Consider the following 14175-nt stretch of genomic DNA (forward strand, 5'->3'; position numbering starts at 1 on the left):
AAACCCCTACATTAATTCATATTAAATTTGCTTCAAAATGCAGCCCCATATACAGCTTAAATTAATCTTTAAAACAAGAACAGAAATGGTATAGCATTCTATTTTTTCCACCCCACACTGATTTCTATGTAATTTCTCACAGCATGTATGTGGCTTCTAGGTGCAAGATAAATGATATATATTTTTTCCTTTGCATTTAGGGACAGATTTACTTATCTGTGCAGGATGTGTGTGGTTGCTAGAGGTAGCAAAATAAAGAAAAAGTGCCTTGCATCACAGCGGAAGATGATAAAGCTTATAATCACATTAAATTTCTCGTGGCCTTAGGAAACAGAAGAGGGAGAGGCTATGGAAACTGTAACTCTATTGTTGTTCCTTCTTCCTTCTCCTTCCCAGCAGAATTAATTTGATCTGAGCTTCTCTGTTAGGTGTTGTCATAAGGATTTATTACACAGTGCTTGGACTGACCTGTAAAGTTTTCTCTTTTGCAAAGATAAAGTTTGCTTACATGGAAAGAGGTGTTGACCCATTGATTTTAGCCATAATTGTGATACTGTTTATCATTTTTCTTCTGCCCCAGACCACGGGAACTTTTAAAAAAGGGGTAAAAGTTGAATTTTTGTGTGACAAGATAGTAAAAAATTCACATGAACATATGTGAGATGTCTAGGTATCCTTGCTGTCACAGAGAAGAAAGAAATTTCTGATATAGAGTTTTAAGATGAAAAGACTTATAAACTCAGGATTCGCTTGAGTGTTGTCAGCATGCATGTTTAAAGTTTTGAGTGGTTTTTAATTTTAAATTCTCTAAATAAATATTTGCCCTTTTACCCTGTTCTTATTTCCCCCTCTCTCATTCTTTTCCATCCCCTAGTTTTCACCACTTCTGGTTCCACCCCACCAAATTTCCTCTCTGCGCTTCTTCACGTTCCCTTTTGCATTAGTGCAGGTTCTTGAGTTCTTTAGAGAGACTGTATTTATCAGAAAAGTTTAATAAAATGTCATCCCTTTTCAAGTTACTTTGATGAACTGAACTGCAGAATTAGCATCTTCATACAACTGAGAAACCTGTAATTTGTGACTCATACATGGGAATGTTTTCCATTATTGTTTTTAGAAAAGGACAAAAAAAATATTTTTAATAATTTGTCTCCTCTGTAGACAGACTGGCACTTTAGATATGAATATAAACATAATAATATAAATGATATAATGTATATACAGAGTACATCTATATGCCTGCACACACAGAGGTACATGCCTGTCCTACGTGTATGTCTTTTAAGTACCACTGGATGAAATTCTGCCAGGAAACTTTACATGGTTTCTGCCAGGAAACTTTACATAGTTTCTGCACTTCTAGATAAGGCTCAAAGTCACCGGAGGTATTGGCTGTGCCTGAATTTAAAGATTATGGGGAATGGCTATAGCAAGCTGCCACATAAATAACTGGTGGAAAGTGAAAGGAGGAAGGTAGCTTGTGAGAAAGTATTCATTTCCAAAATGCAGCACAGAGAGGTGAAAACAAAGGGAAGACAGAATCTTAGATGTTCGCTCTGTACATTAGGTCTAATGGTGCTATCAACAGCTTCATATGACAGGAAATGATCTGGGCGTTTTGTTCACTTATTCTGGATGCCCTTAGTTTCAGAGAGCAACTGGTAACATGGATTGCACCTCGGAAGGGGACAGCTGAACTCTCCCTCTGGCTTTAGTAAGGAAAGAGCAGCGATGAAATCCGTGGACTGTGTGCACGTCATCCAAGAGAAGGATACCGCCTCCTCTCCCTCTGCCCCCCCTGGCGCTGTTTCAGGCGCCACGGGACTTTTTCCTGTCACATTCCTGTGGCTTGCAATGCTCCTGTCCTCTTGTCTTGCAGCAGTGTCTCTTTACCATGTTATCATCCTGAAAACAGAGCTAGAAGCTCTGCGCAGCGAGCTGATCTACAGCATCCAGGCAAGGTCTCCGCTAGACCAACCACTCGTGTCCCCTGATGGAAACAAAGCAGGTAGCCCTGTTTCTTCCTTCCTGCAAGTGTCTGCAGCTGCCTCCAGGCAGGTAAGCTGGAGGGGTGGGTTTTGACTTGCAGGGCATGGACCAATGTGGGGCTGCTCTCACTGACTGTGGCTTCTCCTTGTTAGGAGAGCAGGCTTGCTGGTACTGGCACAGCTGAGAGCTTCCAAAAGGAAATCTGGAACGGGAGTAGAAACAGGGGCAGGCGGTCTGTGGACAACACAGAAGAAAAAGGTAAATACCAGCTGAAGAAGTGTGTTGGGATGCTGCTGTTGGATACTGTCTAGAGAAAAGCTGGAATGTCTGATTTGTGTTTTCTTTCTCCTGTCAGTCGAACCGTGTTCCCGGAGCCCATTCTAGTTTTCAAAATTATTGGTGGATGAATGGTGTTAACCATAGGTATTTCTCTTAAAGGACAGAATATTAAATCTCAGAATGTTTTGGTTTTGAAGGGATCTTTAAAGGCCATGTAGTCCAACCACCCTGCCATGAGTAGGGAAAAACTGTTTAAGGTACCAGATATTTAAGCTATCTGCAAGCTAAACTTTGAATGTTAGATCCCAAATCTGCGTGATGTGTTAGAGTTGAGAAATGCATCTTCAAATCATTCAGATTTTTAACTGTTCAATTCTCTCTGATCAAAGTAGAGGGGGGAAATCTATTAATAAAAATGCCATTTCACTTTTCTGGGAAACACGCTCACACAAAAAGAGGGAAGTAATGAGAACTTTAAGGAAATAGGAGCTTTTAAGAAGAAAGGCTGGCTTGTACCTGACAAAAGATACAGACTACAAGGGATTCAGAAGTTTAGCATCATTTCTACATTAAAACAACCTATCAATATATAGTAAAATTAATAAAGGAATGCCTATGCAGTAAGATTATTTTGGTCATGGTTCTCCTTTTTAAAAGGTTCTGCAAAGAACACTGAAGACTGTGCTCCATAAATACCTCTGATGTTTATTGTAGAGTTGACATATGACTGGGATATATTTTTTTCCTTTGGGAATAAACTGCCTACATTTCTTTCTTTTTCCAACTACAATGAGGTCTTATAAGATGAAATGCAGAATTTTATTATACCAGTTTGCACACACACTCTAATGGCCCTGAGTAACTAAAATATTCCTGAGTTGTTATATCAGTTCACTCTTCTTATGTATACTTTTATATTATTTTAACTGCTATCTTTAACTATGTAGAAAATTTGAAATGGAGTAAATTATAGGTAAAGACTAAATGCAGCTTTGCATAAAATATGTTTCTCAGTGAGCAACTAACATGAAATGTATTTCACTTGAGCTTCAGTAAGCTAAATGAAATTAAAGTTCTTGAGTTTAATCACTCCACTTACTTCCAATATTCAAAAAAACCCCATTAATTTAGGACATCACTTAAAATCCATAGGTTTATATGAGATTTATTCTATTTCTATTTCAGTCTTTGATTCAGGATCTTGGCTAAGAAAGATTTCGCAAACAGGACTGAGGTCATGATTGCTTAAATTGTATTTCTTGAAGCCTGTTTCTTACCACAGGAACCACAGAGCTTCCCTGCCCTCCCCACCCTAGGAACTCCCAAATAAAAACAAGTAATCTGATGTACAAATATCATAAAAAATAAGGAGATGTCTATTTTAAATGAATGAGCATCAGTACTCTGCAGGTGATCCAGTTTCCTGCACAATAGCTTTCATCTTTAGTCTTATTGCCATTTGAGGTGAGCAGGGTTTGGGACTCCTCAGCTGTGCTTCTCAGTAGCCTTTTGATTCTTCTCATCATGTAGCCACCTCTGATTATTAATTTACCACATAAAATTTAAACTAAGCTACTTTTTTTTTAAGGTACAGCTGGTTTTAAAGTTGTTTAGGATGAATGAAAGAAAACACAGAATATGAATCTTCATTTTAAAGGGAAAAGCTACATTAGTTGGCCTAGTACAAAAATATTTTCTAACATGAAGCTCATATTTTTGTATATAAAAAAGAAAAAAGTCAATTGCAAATCTTGCATTTATATTACAGGTTGTCTGTTAGAATTAGCTTTCTACCTGTTCTAATAACAAACAATTTAGCTTTTCAGAGTTCAGTAACATATTTCCTCAGATCAGATTTCACTGATGACCATGAACCTATTAGCCAATGGTAAATTTTGTTTTAGCAGAGTGAGTTAAATAAAAGAACATGGTGTTGTTCATGGTGCTGAATCCAGTCTACTACTTGGTCATGTACACAGAATTACAGGCCCTTCATTTTGATCTTTTGACATTCATATCTGGTTTCCAGAATCCCATCAGTCTACAAATTGTCCTGCAGATGTGTGGCACTCATTCTGTTATCATGACAAATAAATCAAGGTGTTGAGCGAGGTGCCTCTTCTTGCTTTTCTTCTGTTTGCTTCAGCAAGGTCTGAAAGTAGAGTCTGATTTCATAATTAATTGTTGACCCATCATTTTACTTTTATATGTATGAATTCCTTAGAAAGTTAAGATCTGGAAACATCACTAGATATTTCCTTAGAAAGGAATATGGATCAATGCCTTAGAAAGATAATATTTGGAAACATCACTGGTATCCAATTGCTTCTCTTGTGCTTCTACAGAGAGCAGAAGTAAAATATAGAACTAATATCTTGTTTATAAATACAGTTATTGTTTAGTTCTGGGGTTTTTAGACTTTAATCATCAAATTTCAGGAATGGATGCCCCATCATTCTTTTTTAGACCCACTACAGCCTTTCTTAAACATACTGAATTTTCATTTTAATGCATACAAGTAAGCATTTTAATTAAAAGAACATTTGAACGAAAGCGGATTTAACACAATGTTGTTTCTTTTTTTGTGGGGTTTACATTTGTCTGTGCTAATGCATAAAATTATTAGTCATCAGTAGTTACACATTTTGTGTCTTGCAAAAATTTCCAGCTTGGGTAGGTTGAAGCATCATGAAGGTGTTTCAAGCATCAATTTCAAATAAAGCTGCACAGTCAGCTGTCAGAACCAGAGTTGTGGATGCAGTGAGTAGGAGGTGATGGGTGATTTTGAAATGTACGCCTCTGGCAAATGTCATATGGGGACACGTTACAACAGATGTACTTTTTCTTTTTGTCTTTCTCTTTGCAAATTTCATCTGTGGAGGAAAATTGGTGCATAACAAAAGACCTCTCCTGAATTATGTATTCTATTCACAGTTATTGACTGCATTGCCTGTGTGTTTCTTTCTAAGCTGCATGTGCCCTTGAGCATAGGAACAAGATTTAGGTCCCATTGCCTAAGCCAAAGTACGAACGTCAGGTTTCATTCTCACACTCTTTCAGTGCCTCACTCTGATCATTTTTGTGGGATTCTGATTCCCATGACCTAGGGAGGTGAGAATCAGGCCTTCTGTAAGCACAAATGCTGGGATCAGACTGGAGTCCCCATGGACTTCATTTACTTTGGTGTACCAAGGCTGCCCAACTCCCTGCATGTATGAAGTAGCTGAGGAGCAATTCTATGTAATTCCACAAATCAATGAGGCAGGGTCACCTGGCATGTGATTTGGCAATTTGTTTTTTTTACTAGCAATTTTCAGGTTCTACTCCAACAGCAGTCATGTCCATGGGAAGTAACTATTACCTTCCAAGCGTGGTGTTAGAATTTTGCCTTTGCTCTAGATAAAATTGCTGTACTGGAAAATTGGTACATTTTTTGGCTGGAAGTATTTTGACTGTGTATGTTGTTACTTTAAGTATCTGTGACAGAGGGATGGCAGGAGATTTTACAAGTGGTATTTGACTTTAGTGATCTTTGAATTGAGATGCAAGCTTTTTTTACTAGCCTAAACAAATGCCAGATATAAAATTCCCTTACCAAATACTCGCAGTACTTCATATTTTATTCTTTGAACAGGTCAAATATGAAATAAAAATTAAAATCAAATTAAAAAGGAAAAAGAAAGGCGTAATTCTTGAAAATATATCTCATAATTTTTTGTTTCTGCTGACAACAGTCTAACTTAAAAGAAAATAGACCCTTCTGTGTAAAAGGATGGAAAATTACTTGATGCCATTCCTGCAATTTTACATTAAGAATTTCACTTGAATGAATGAGTGAATAAATCAGTGCTGTGTATTATGCAGAACACTGTACAGTCAAAAACACACCAAATAGGTTCCAAGTTTTAAACCTAACATTCTGCTATATGCTGTATAATAGAAGTCTTAATTCCTAGTAAACAATTCCCTTTTTTTCCTAAATGTAGCATGTTATTGGCAATTCTGTGAAGGCCAAAATAATGCTACTAATTCTTTGAAGATGTTTGTTAGATCTTAGTCATACATGCAGCTATGATCAAGGCATTATAATGCAGGGACAGACTGAATCCATAATTAATGCTATATAAAGACACCTCTATTAAAAAACACCAGATTAACCAGTCGTCCTGGTTTCTTCTGTGATAGAGTTCATGAAAACCAGTTTATAAAAATGCACAAGCAAAAACTAGGAGATCTCTTGTGATGAGAAATCAAGAAGTTAAGGGAAGAAAAACTGCAAATTCTTCCAGAAAATGCTTGTCATTTATAAATAAAATTGTCTGGTGTTTAAATGTGCATTGGGAAGCCTACAGAGAACAGATCTAGACAAAAAAGGAACCTATACAAGGAGGTCTGGGTTTGTTTTTTTTTTTTTTTCAGGGTTAGGGTTTTTCCTAGGTTTTATTTCAGCAAAAATGGGCACAGATGTCTGAGACCTCAGATATGAAAACTTTAAATTTTAAACATGAACTCACAAATATTAAACTTGAAATTTTTTTGGATGGCTCATTAAGTGATATTGCAAAATACTAAAATTATTATGCAATTTTAAAAATAACAAAGTTTTCATGTGAGGGAAACTTTTATTTTACCAATATTAGTTCTTAAATCATGGAGATATACAGAAATCTAGATTGCTGTCCTTCTGCAAAAGACAGTAAGGTTTTTTTTAAATTGTGACTACATTGCTCAACCAGTAGAGAACACATCATTGCAGGAGCTGGCTGGGGTTTATAAAGGCATCTGGACTGTCTAACATCTTCATTATTGGGTCTTCTGTTTATGGAATAAGACAGACTCTGAAATGAGCTTCTGCCAACCCACAGCCAGCAGAGCAATTAAAATCAGCTGAGAAAAAGAATGTTCATCAAAGCAAAGCTATTATACAAAGTCACAAGAGGATGGGACATGCTTTGTCTTTCTAGAGACATTTTTATAAAGATAGATCTAATGGTGACACTCAGTCTAGATATTTTTACACGTTTTCAAGTTGTATTGTATTAATCCTTTATTTTGCTTTCATTATTAATCAAAAATTCTTTAGACTACAAAGATGTTGCTCAGGTTTCACTTTCACTGGGCTAAAAGACATTAAATAGCAACTATTCAATATGTATTTTGTAATACATGTATTCTTGATATTGTACTTAAGATTAGAGTTCTTCTTGGAAAAGAATTGCTGGTGTTTTTTAACAACATTTACTTTTTACTGAAAATTCCTGTTAATTTACGCAGAAAATGTACTTTGTATATCCATATCCTCTCCTTCTTAGTAGTAGAGTTTACTTGGAATTTTTTTCAACAAATTACTTAATTTTAGGCATGTAAATAGTTCCACTGAAGTCAAAGTACTTGTATATACTAGAAATAGTTATGTGTCAACTTTGTCTTCTGAACATATTTTTGAAGCATGTTGTTCAATCCTTCTAACACTCTTTTAGATATTGTCTTTTGTAGCTTTGGGCAAAATGGTCATTGTTTCTATTCATCATGGCTAGTTTCTATTGTCATGAAGGACACTATTGCATGCATTTTCTCCAAAAACAAGCTTACTATATTCTGTGGAGGCTTGTTCTTATCTGCATATATTAAAAGAAAAGATACAGATCTTTTTTTAGAGATTAAGTTCATATTTGATGTCTGTAAAATGCAGTAGAGTTGGTGTGTTTTTTTCAAAAGATGGAGATGATCTCAAACTGTACTGACCTTGCAGATTTTAATTACTGTGAACAGTTCTCAGCAATGCTGACTAGAATTCCAGGGCTGCAACCAGCTGAAAAAGAAATCCATACTTGCAAACTGAGAATCAGGATAGTTTGAAGAATGCCCACCAAGTTTGCAAAGCAAGTTTAACAAGAGTTGCTAAAGCAGCCATAGCTTTCATTGCTCACTGGCACACAGCTGGAAAGCAGCTGGTTAGTGGGAATCATCACAAATCCTCTCATATGGTTAGTGAAAAATTTGGTGCCCACATTAGTGAGTTCTTGTAAAAGCAAGAATTAAAATTTCGTTTTAGCTTCCTGAAATAGTAGGTGACCACCAAATTCCATTCACTAGGAAGGCATTTTGTTCCAAAATGAATTAATAACTTGTGAAATTAATTGCCTGATATGCTGTGTTGTGTGTCCCTATAAAATTGCATTTTAATTTTATTTAGAAGTTTATTATCCAGAAAATTGTTTTGCTCACAAGTGTGATGGAAAAATGTATGAAGTATAATAGCTTTATTAATTTTGTGTTGGCTTTAGGTTTTTTATTTATTACCAGAAGGTATAGAATTCAGATGCCTTTAAATTATTGGTTTGGAAAATCTATAAATTGTAGCACATCACTGATGTGTATTGATAAGACTCAAGGACACATGTCAGTGTAGGAGACAAGAGTTTGGATAATAGAATTCCTATTACCATGAGGGCTTGCAGGTTGTGCGATCATTCTGGAATTGGTGCATTCCCAGATGTGCACTTGAATCCTTCTGTGCTGCCAGCTGGCACTGCTGAGTGCTGGTGAGCATCCAGCCCTCTCATGCTGTTTTCAAGAAGGACCCCTTATAAAGGAGACTTAGAAACATAAAGAGACTCCTTTCTACCCAAATCCTCTGGCTACCTGCTGTGCAGAAAGAGGTTTGTGTCACTGGACTCTTGGCTGTCCATGTGGGTACCACTGACAGGTGCAGAAACAGATCCCACATATCCATGGCATTCCCTGTTATAGCAAAATCTGTGTGGCCAAATCTAATCCATAGCCCTCTTGTTTGAAAAATGGAAAACAAACTGGAGCAATCCATGGCAGAATTTTCTTCTCATGACTCTTGATAAATTCATTTGGTCTCTGTCATGAGCAGTAAGTATTACTACTTGGTTTTCCATCCTTCAAAGTGGCATGAGTTTCTATTACAATCTGCTCCAAGCAAATGCAGCTATTTTTTTTTCCCTTTTATCCTGTTGGCTGACACTTCTGCTTAGCAGGTTTTTTTTGCAAGATCTCTGTTTCACTTGCAAATTTATGTTTTAACATTCTGCAGTATTTTTTTCTGAACAAATACCTAATTTCTCATTAGTGTCACCAATCTTTACAGTTCTGAGCAAAGCATTTGGACAGATACCAAGTTATTTTTTATGTGAGCAATAATTTGCTAAGGATGCATTAATTTGCTAACTCTCTCTATTTTCCCTCTTAGTACAGGTTGATCTAGTGTAGGTATCCGAAAACATTTTGAAAGTATCTATACATGGCATTTGAGAATTTATTATGGAAGTATGTGTGACTAATATTTTACAGCAACTACAAATAGAAAGTAATTTCTCTAAATAATATTTCAAACATATTTAGAAAATCTGCTGTCTATTGGTGGGGTTGGGGCTTTATTCAAGTTTTTGTTAAGAAAATTAATAAACCTAATTGACCTAATGACTTCTAGCTCATTTGACTTACTGCTACATAATTGTATAAGGGCCAGATATGAAAACAAGCAAGTGTTACTTGTGCTGCTACCTGAGGCCTCTCACTTGACTGTCTGAAAGTCATCTAGAGTATATCTTGTGACAGGAATTTTCATTTTGTACATATGAGTAAAATCTGTGTTAAAACTAATATGTTCTGCTTTAAAATAAGTGGTGAGACTGAGAGATTTCTTCCATGATTCTTTTTTTCTCCTTAAAGTAGTTTCATAAGTTTATTCTGTTACTGACCTATGTTTCTTTGATTTCAAAATGCTTTCACTTTGCAGTGCTGCAGGCCTGCTTGCAACTGATTGCTGACAGCAAAAGTGATATCCAACAGAAAGGTAAGAATATGTGCCAAGATTTATAGTTAACTATTCCACGGGATAACTGTTTCAACAAATTTAACCTAACTTCAAAGCAGTAACTGAGTTTTAACAACAAATTTGAAAATAAAATAAATAAATATTTTTAAAAAACAACAACAACAACAACCAAACAAAAAACCCCAAGGAGGTTGGTCCCTGCATCTGGAAGGTCCCTGTATCTGGATGGCTCTTGCAAATATCATCTTTCCAGTGGGGAAATCCATCTAGGGAGAATGGAAGTTCTGTCTAGAAGTCAGCCTCTGTTATTTTTCAGCAGGTTAAAATGAAGAAAATAACATTTCCAAACACCCAAAATCATTTTGTCTTTTAGATGACTCAAGCATTGTCCCTTGGCTCCTGAGCTTCAAACGTGGAACAGCTCTGGAAGAACAAGGAAATAAAATAGTGATCAAAGAAACAGGTTATTTTTTCATATATGGCCAGGTGAGAAAGCTCAATTCATTCAGCACCTGATTTTTGTAAGGATTTTTTAATGCCTCCATACAATAAGTTTAAAGTTTTCACCTCTTCTATCTATAGGTTTTATATACAGATACAACATTTGCTATGGGACACCTAATACAGAGGAAGAAGGCTCATGTGTTTGGTGATGATCTCAGCTTGGTGACCTTGTTTCGCTGCATCCAAAATATGCCACAGTCTTATCCAAATAATTCTTGCTATACTGCTGGTAAATATCTGCATTTTCCTTTTCTTTGTTTGCAAATAAGCTGTATCAAATAGAATCTGTAATGCTGGGCAATTGTATTGTACCAGTCATAAAGAACAGGGATTCATGGATCTGCCTAACTGAAAAATTACAGAGTACTTTCAGAAAGAACACTTTTATATGAAGTATCAGCAATTGGAGATTATGCATCCAGCTTGGTGATCTGAACAATATTGCTCTCTCCACTGCCTCTGTGTAGATTAGACATTTTGGGGCTTTCAGTTAGATGCCTGAGGCAGGCAAGAGGAATACCTACTGTCCTCATTGAAGAACTCAGTTTAACTTAGGAGTTGAATTCCACATTTAGTCATCCCAAGAAAATATTAAAGTGCTACGTTCTCCTTTGAAATGTCATGTATGGATTTTAGCCATCCAATACTTGCATACCTTGCTGTGATATTTCTACTCCTTATAAAGGCTGCTAGATTTTTAGTCCTTGGTTTGATGAAAAACAGCTAATTCCTATAAGCTGGTCTTTATGACTGCACAAATTAGAAACATTACAAGAAAGACAAATTAAAATATTTAATGCAAGTCCAGCAGGCTCAATGGTCAATATATGTGTCTATTCCTGCAGTTGCATTTAAGGAATTAGTGTCAAGGCCTATAACCCCATATATCATCTCATATCTGTCTGTCTTTCCACCTTAATGGTGGATTTGAGGGTTTTCTCTTTGGTTATTTTCCAGCAAGATTTTTTTTTTTAATGCCTAATGGAAAGTGGGTGATACTGAGGGATTGAGTTGACTGTCAGCAAGTAACAACATTTAAAAAATGGGATGGTGCAGGCAGCTATTTTTTTTCCCAATAAAAAAATTCCAACTAACTAACTAACTAACTAGCTAACTAACTAACTAACTAACTACTTTGTCCTGGAAATTGAGTGCTGTCCAAATATTTCCTTTGATTTTTTGCCCCTTCAGTCACACATTCTGGCAACATAACCACCTTCAATTTCATCTCTATTCTGATTTTACCTTTGTATTACTGCTCCCCTTTCCTAACTAGGATCTCTGTCTTGCCACTTCACAATTCCTGCTTCCCAAATTCCCACTGTTCTGTTTTCACCTGGAAAAAAAAGTTCTGCCTGCTGTCTCTCATGCTGTTGGGCTGTGTCACAGCAGATATTAGATGTGTTCTTAGCTCAGCAGCTGCACCTAGAAGGCAACATGCTCTTGGTTATCATATCAGCTGATGTGTGTCTGGCAGGAGGCAAACTCTTGTGCTCTGCAGTTGCAGTGGATCAGCTGATGTGTGTTAACTTCTTTATGTTGGTAAAGCTCATAAGACCTCCTCCAGAAGTGTGGGAACAGAATAGTCTGGGGCCAGTAGTACTCAATGCTGATTTTGACTGTCTCATCACCATAAGATGAGGAACCTGGGTCCACCACTGTTAGAAACTTTTGCTGTGTTTGCTGAAGTGAACTGCTATACCCAGTGCAGTGTGGAAATCAAGTCCATCTTCACAGAGGATGTTAAGTGTCAGCTTTGGATAGGCTGTAAACTCTAAGATTGTACCTAAAGATAAAACACTCATGACAAGTAACAAGCTGTGCTTACATTTGCAAGATGACACATAATGACTTTTGAGCACCATTTATAAAGTAGTGTATTTGAGATATTAACTTGAAAATATTCCAAATCTTTTGCCAGGCATTGCAAAATTAGAAGAAGGGGATGAGCTTCAACTTACAATACCACGAAGAAGGGCTAAAATATCCTTGGATGGAGATGGTACTTTTTTTGGTGCAGTGAGACTCCTCTGAAGCCCTTCATTTCTGTTCTTATGCTTAATGCAAATTTCTTCTCTACCTATGCCTTTGTCAGAAAAAAATATTGAATTGTAATAAAGCTGCCAATTCAGCCTCTCCCAATTCACCACAGGCTTCTAAGAATTTGGTTCACTTTAATATGTAAACCCAAAACAGGAAACATACCAGACATACTTGTGATATAACCACCATGTGATTACCAGAAAGCCAATTTATTTTAGACAATGGGACACTCTAGATAACAACTATAAAACAATAAGGTTTTGGCTTGAAACAATGTTATCCATATGGTAAACCAAAGGAGGAGTTGACCAAAAATAACAGCATGACCAGGACCACAGCCTATCAAATTGTTATCAATTGAAAGGGAAATCTAAAATAAAATTTTATCCTAGATTTACATTATTTCATAAGTAAAGTATTTAATATATGAAGTGTGGAGAAAAAACATCAAACAGTTGATTCCTCACCCCAAAATGAAATTGCTTGTTGTCGTGTTCTGAGTTTTGGGGTTTTTTTCTTTCCCCAGAGATACTGGGGAAGGAAAAATTCTAAATGTCTGGGATAATTAAAACAAGTATACAGAATTGTAGCCACTGTCTTGTTTCTTCCATGTGAACAAAAAGTGAATACATTACTACAATCTATTAGCATTTACTAATTAGAATTAATTTTACTGGAAAAAGGACATGTAAAACACTTCAACAGCTCAATCTTCAAAGCATTGCTACTTGTCAAGGAATACATGTACACTTCTATGTAAAAAAGGCTGGCACAGGAAGAAGCACAGTGAGATTAGACACAATGCCATGGCTGGAATTGGATTTCTGGCTCCATAATTTCTGCAGTCATATATATGTGTGTATATATACACAGAATGTAGACATATCTGTATCTATTTGAGAGTATGTGTACACACATTGTCTTGGGCATTTAGGAATAGAATTTTATCTTCTTTTGAGTTGTTTATCTGATGGAAATACTACTTCATACATATGTTTTATATTTCCCTTGCTTCTTGCCATGATCCATTCTATGGAATACAGTAAGAAGAAAAATCCAATAGATCTGGAGCCAGCCATTAAACTAAGAAAATCCACTTGTATCTCAGAGGCTTTTTCTGCAGTTTTGAATATAATGCTTAACTCTGTTTTACAAAAATATTCAGATCTGTAGAAAGAATAAACAGATGTCCTTTTTCCTTTTCTTTTGTCTGGCTGCATTGTTCAGTAGGTAATATTTATGCCTTTATGCCTTTTTTTATCCCAAATATTTTATGGTCAAAGGAGCTATTATGCTTTTCGCCCTGCTCTTAAAGAAGCATTGAAGTGCTATGGGAATAGATAAAACATAAAACCCCAAGTAATGAATTGTACTTTATTTGAAAAATATTTTTTAGGACCTTAGAATTGTGTTATATAAGCTCACTTAGTAAAGAAAAAATGCTCTGCATATTGCAGTTTCCTTGTCTGTTTTTATGAATTGGGATCTGATTGATTTCTCATGGTGATAGAAAACAAATAAAAGAGATTTGGAGCTCAGAATCATAAAACATA

The 14175-nt window shown here is 36.1% G+C and overlaps 1 protein-coding gene across 1 annotated transcript; it reads left to right on the top strand.

Moving 5' to 3' along the window:
• The first annotated feature begins 1490 nt into the window (after positions 1 to 1490).
• Positions 1491 to 13211, top strand: TNFSF13B (TNF superfamily member 13b). The gene is made up of 6 exons (XM_009085347.4): positions 1491 to 2058; positions 2142 to 2247; positions 10037 to 10093; positions 10449 to 10561; positions 10658 to 10808; positions 12501 to 13211. The coding sequence occupies exons 1-6, from the start codon at positions 1732 to 1734 to the stop codon at positions 12611 to 12613; spliced, it is 867 nt and encodes a 288-aa protein (XP_009083595.2). The 5' UTR covers positions 1491 to 1731; the 3' UTR covers positions 12614 to 13211.
• Positions 13212 to 14175: the final 964 nt, after the last annotated feature.

The sequence above is a fragment of the Serinus canaria genome, chromosome 1, assembly GCF_022539315.1.
Source record: "Serinus canaria isolate serCan28SL12 chromosome 1, serCan2020, whole genome shotgun sequence".
In the NCBI taxonomy this organism is placed as follows: Eukaryota; Metazoa; Chordata; class Aves; order Passeriformes; family Fringillidae; genus Serinus; species Serinus canaria.

What these genes read in the sequence shown, in the direction of transcription:
- TNFSF13B (XM_009085347.4), top strand. Translation starts at nt 1,732, where the DNA reads ATGAAATCCGTGGACTGTGTGCACGTCATCCAAGAGAAGGATACCGCC. An exon ending in CTGCAGCTGCCTCCAGGCAG is followed by an intron (nt 2,059 to 2,141) that starts GTAAGCTGGAGG and finishes TCTCCTTGTTAG; the next exon opens with GAGAGCAGGCTTGCTGGTAC. An exon ending in AAGTGATATCCAACAGAAAG is followed by an intron (nt 10,094 to 10,448) that starts GTAAGAATATGT and finishes TTTGTCTTTTAG; the next exon opens with ATGACTCAAGCATTGTCCCT.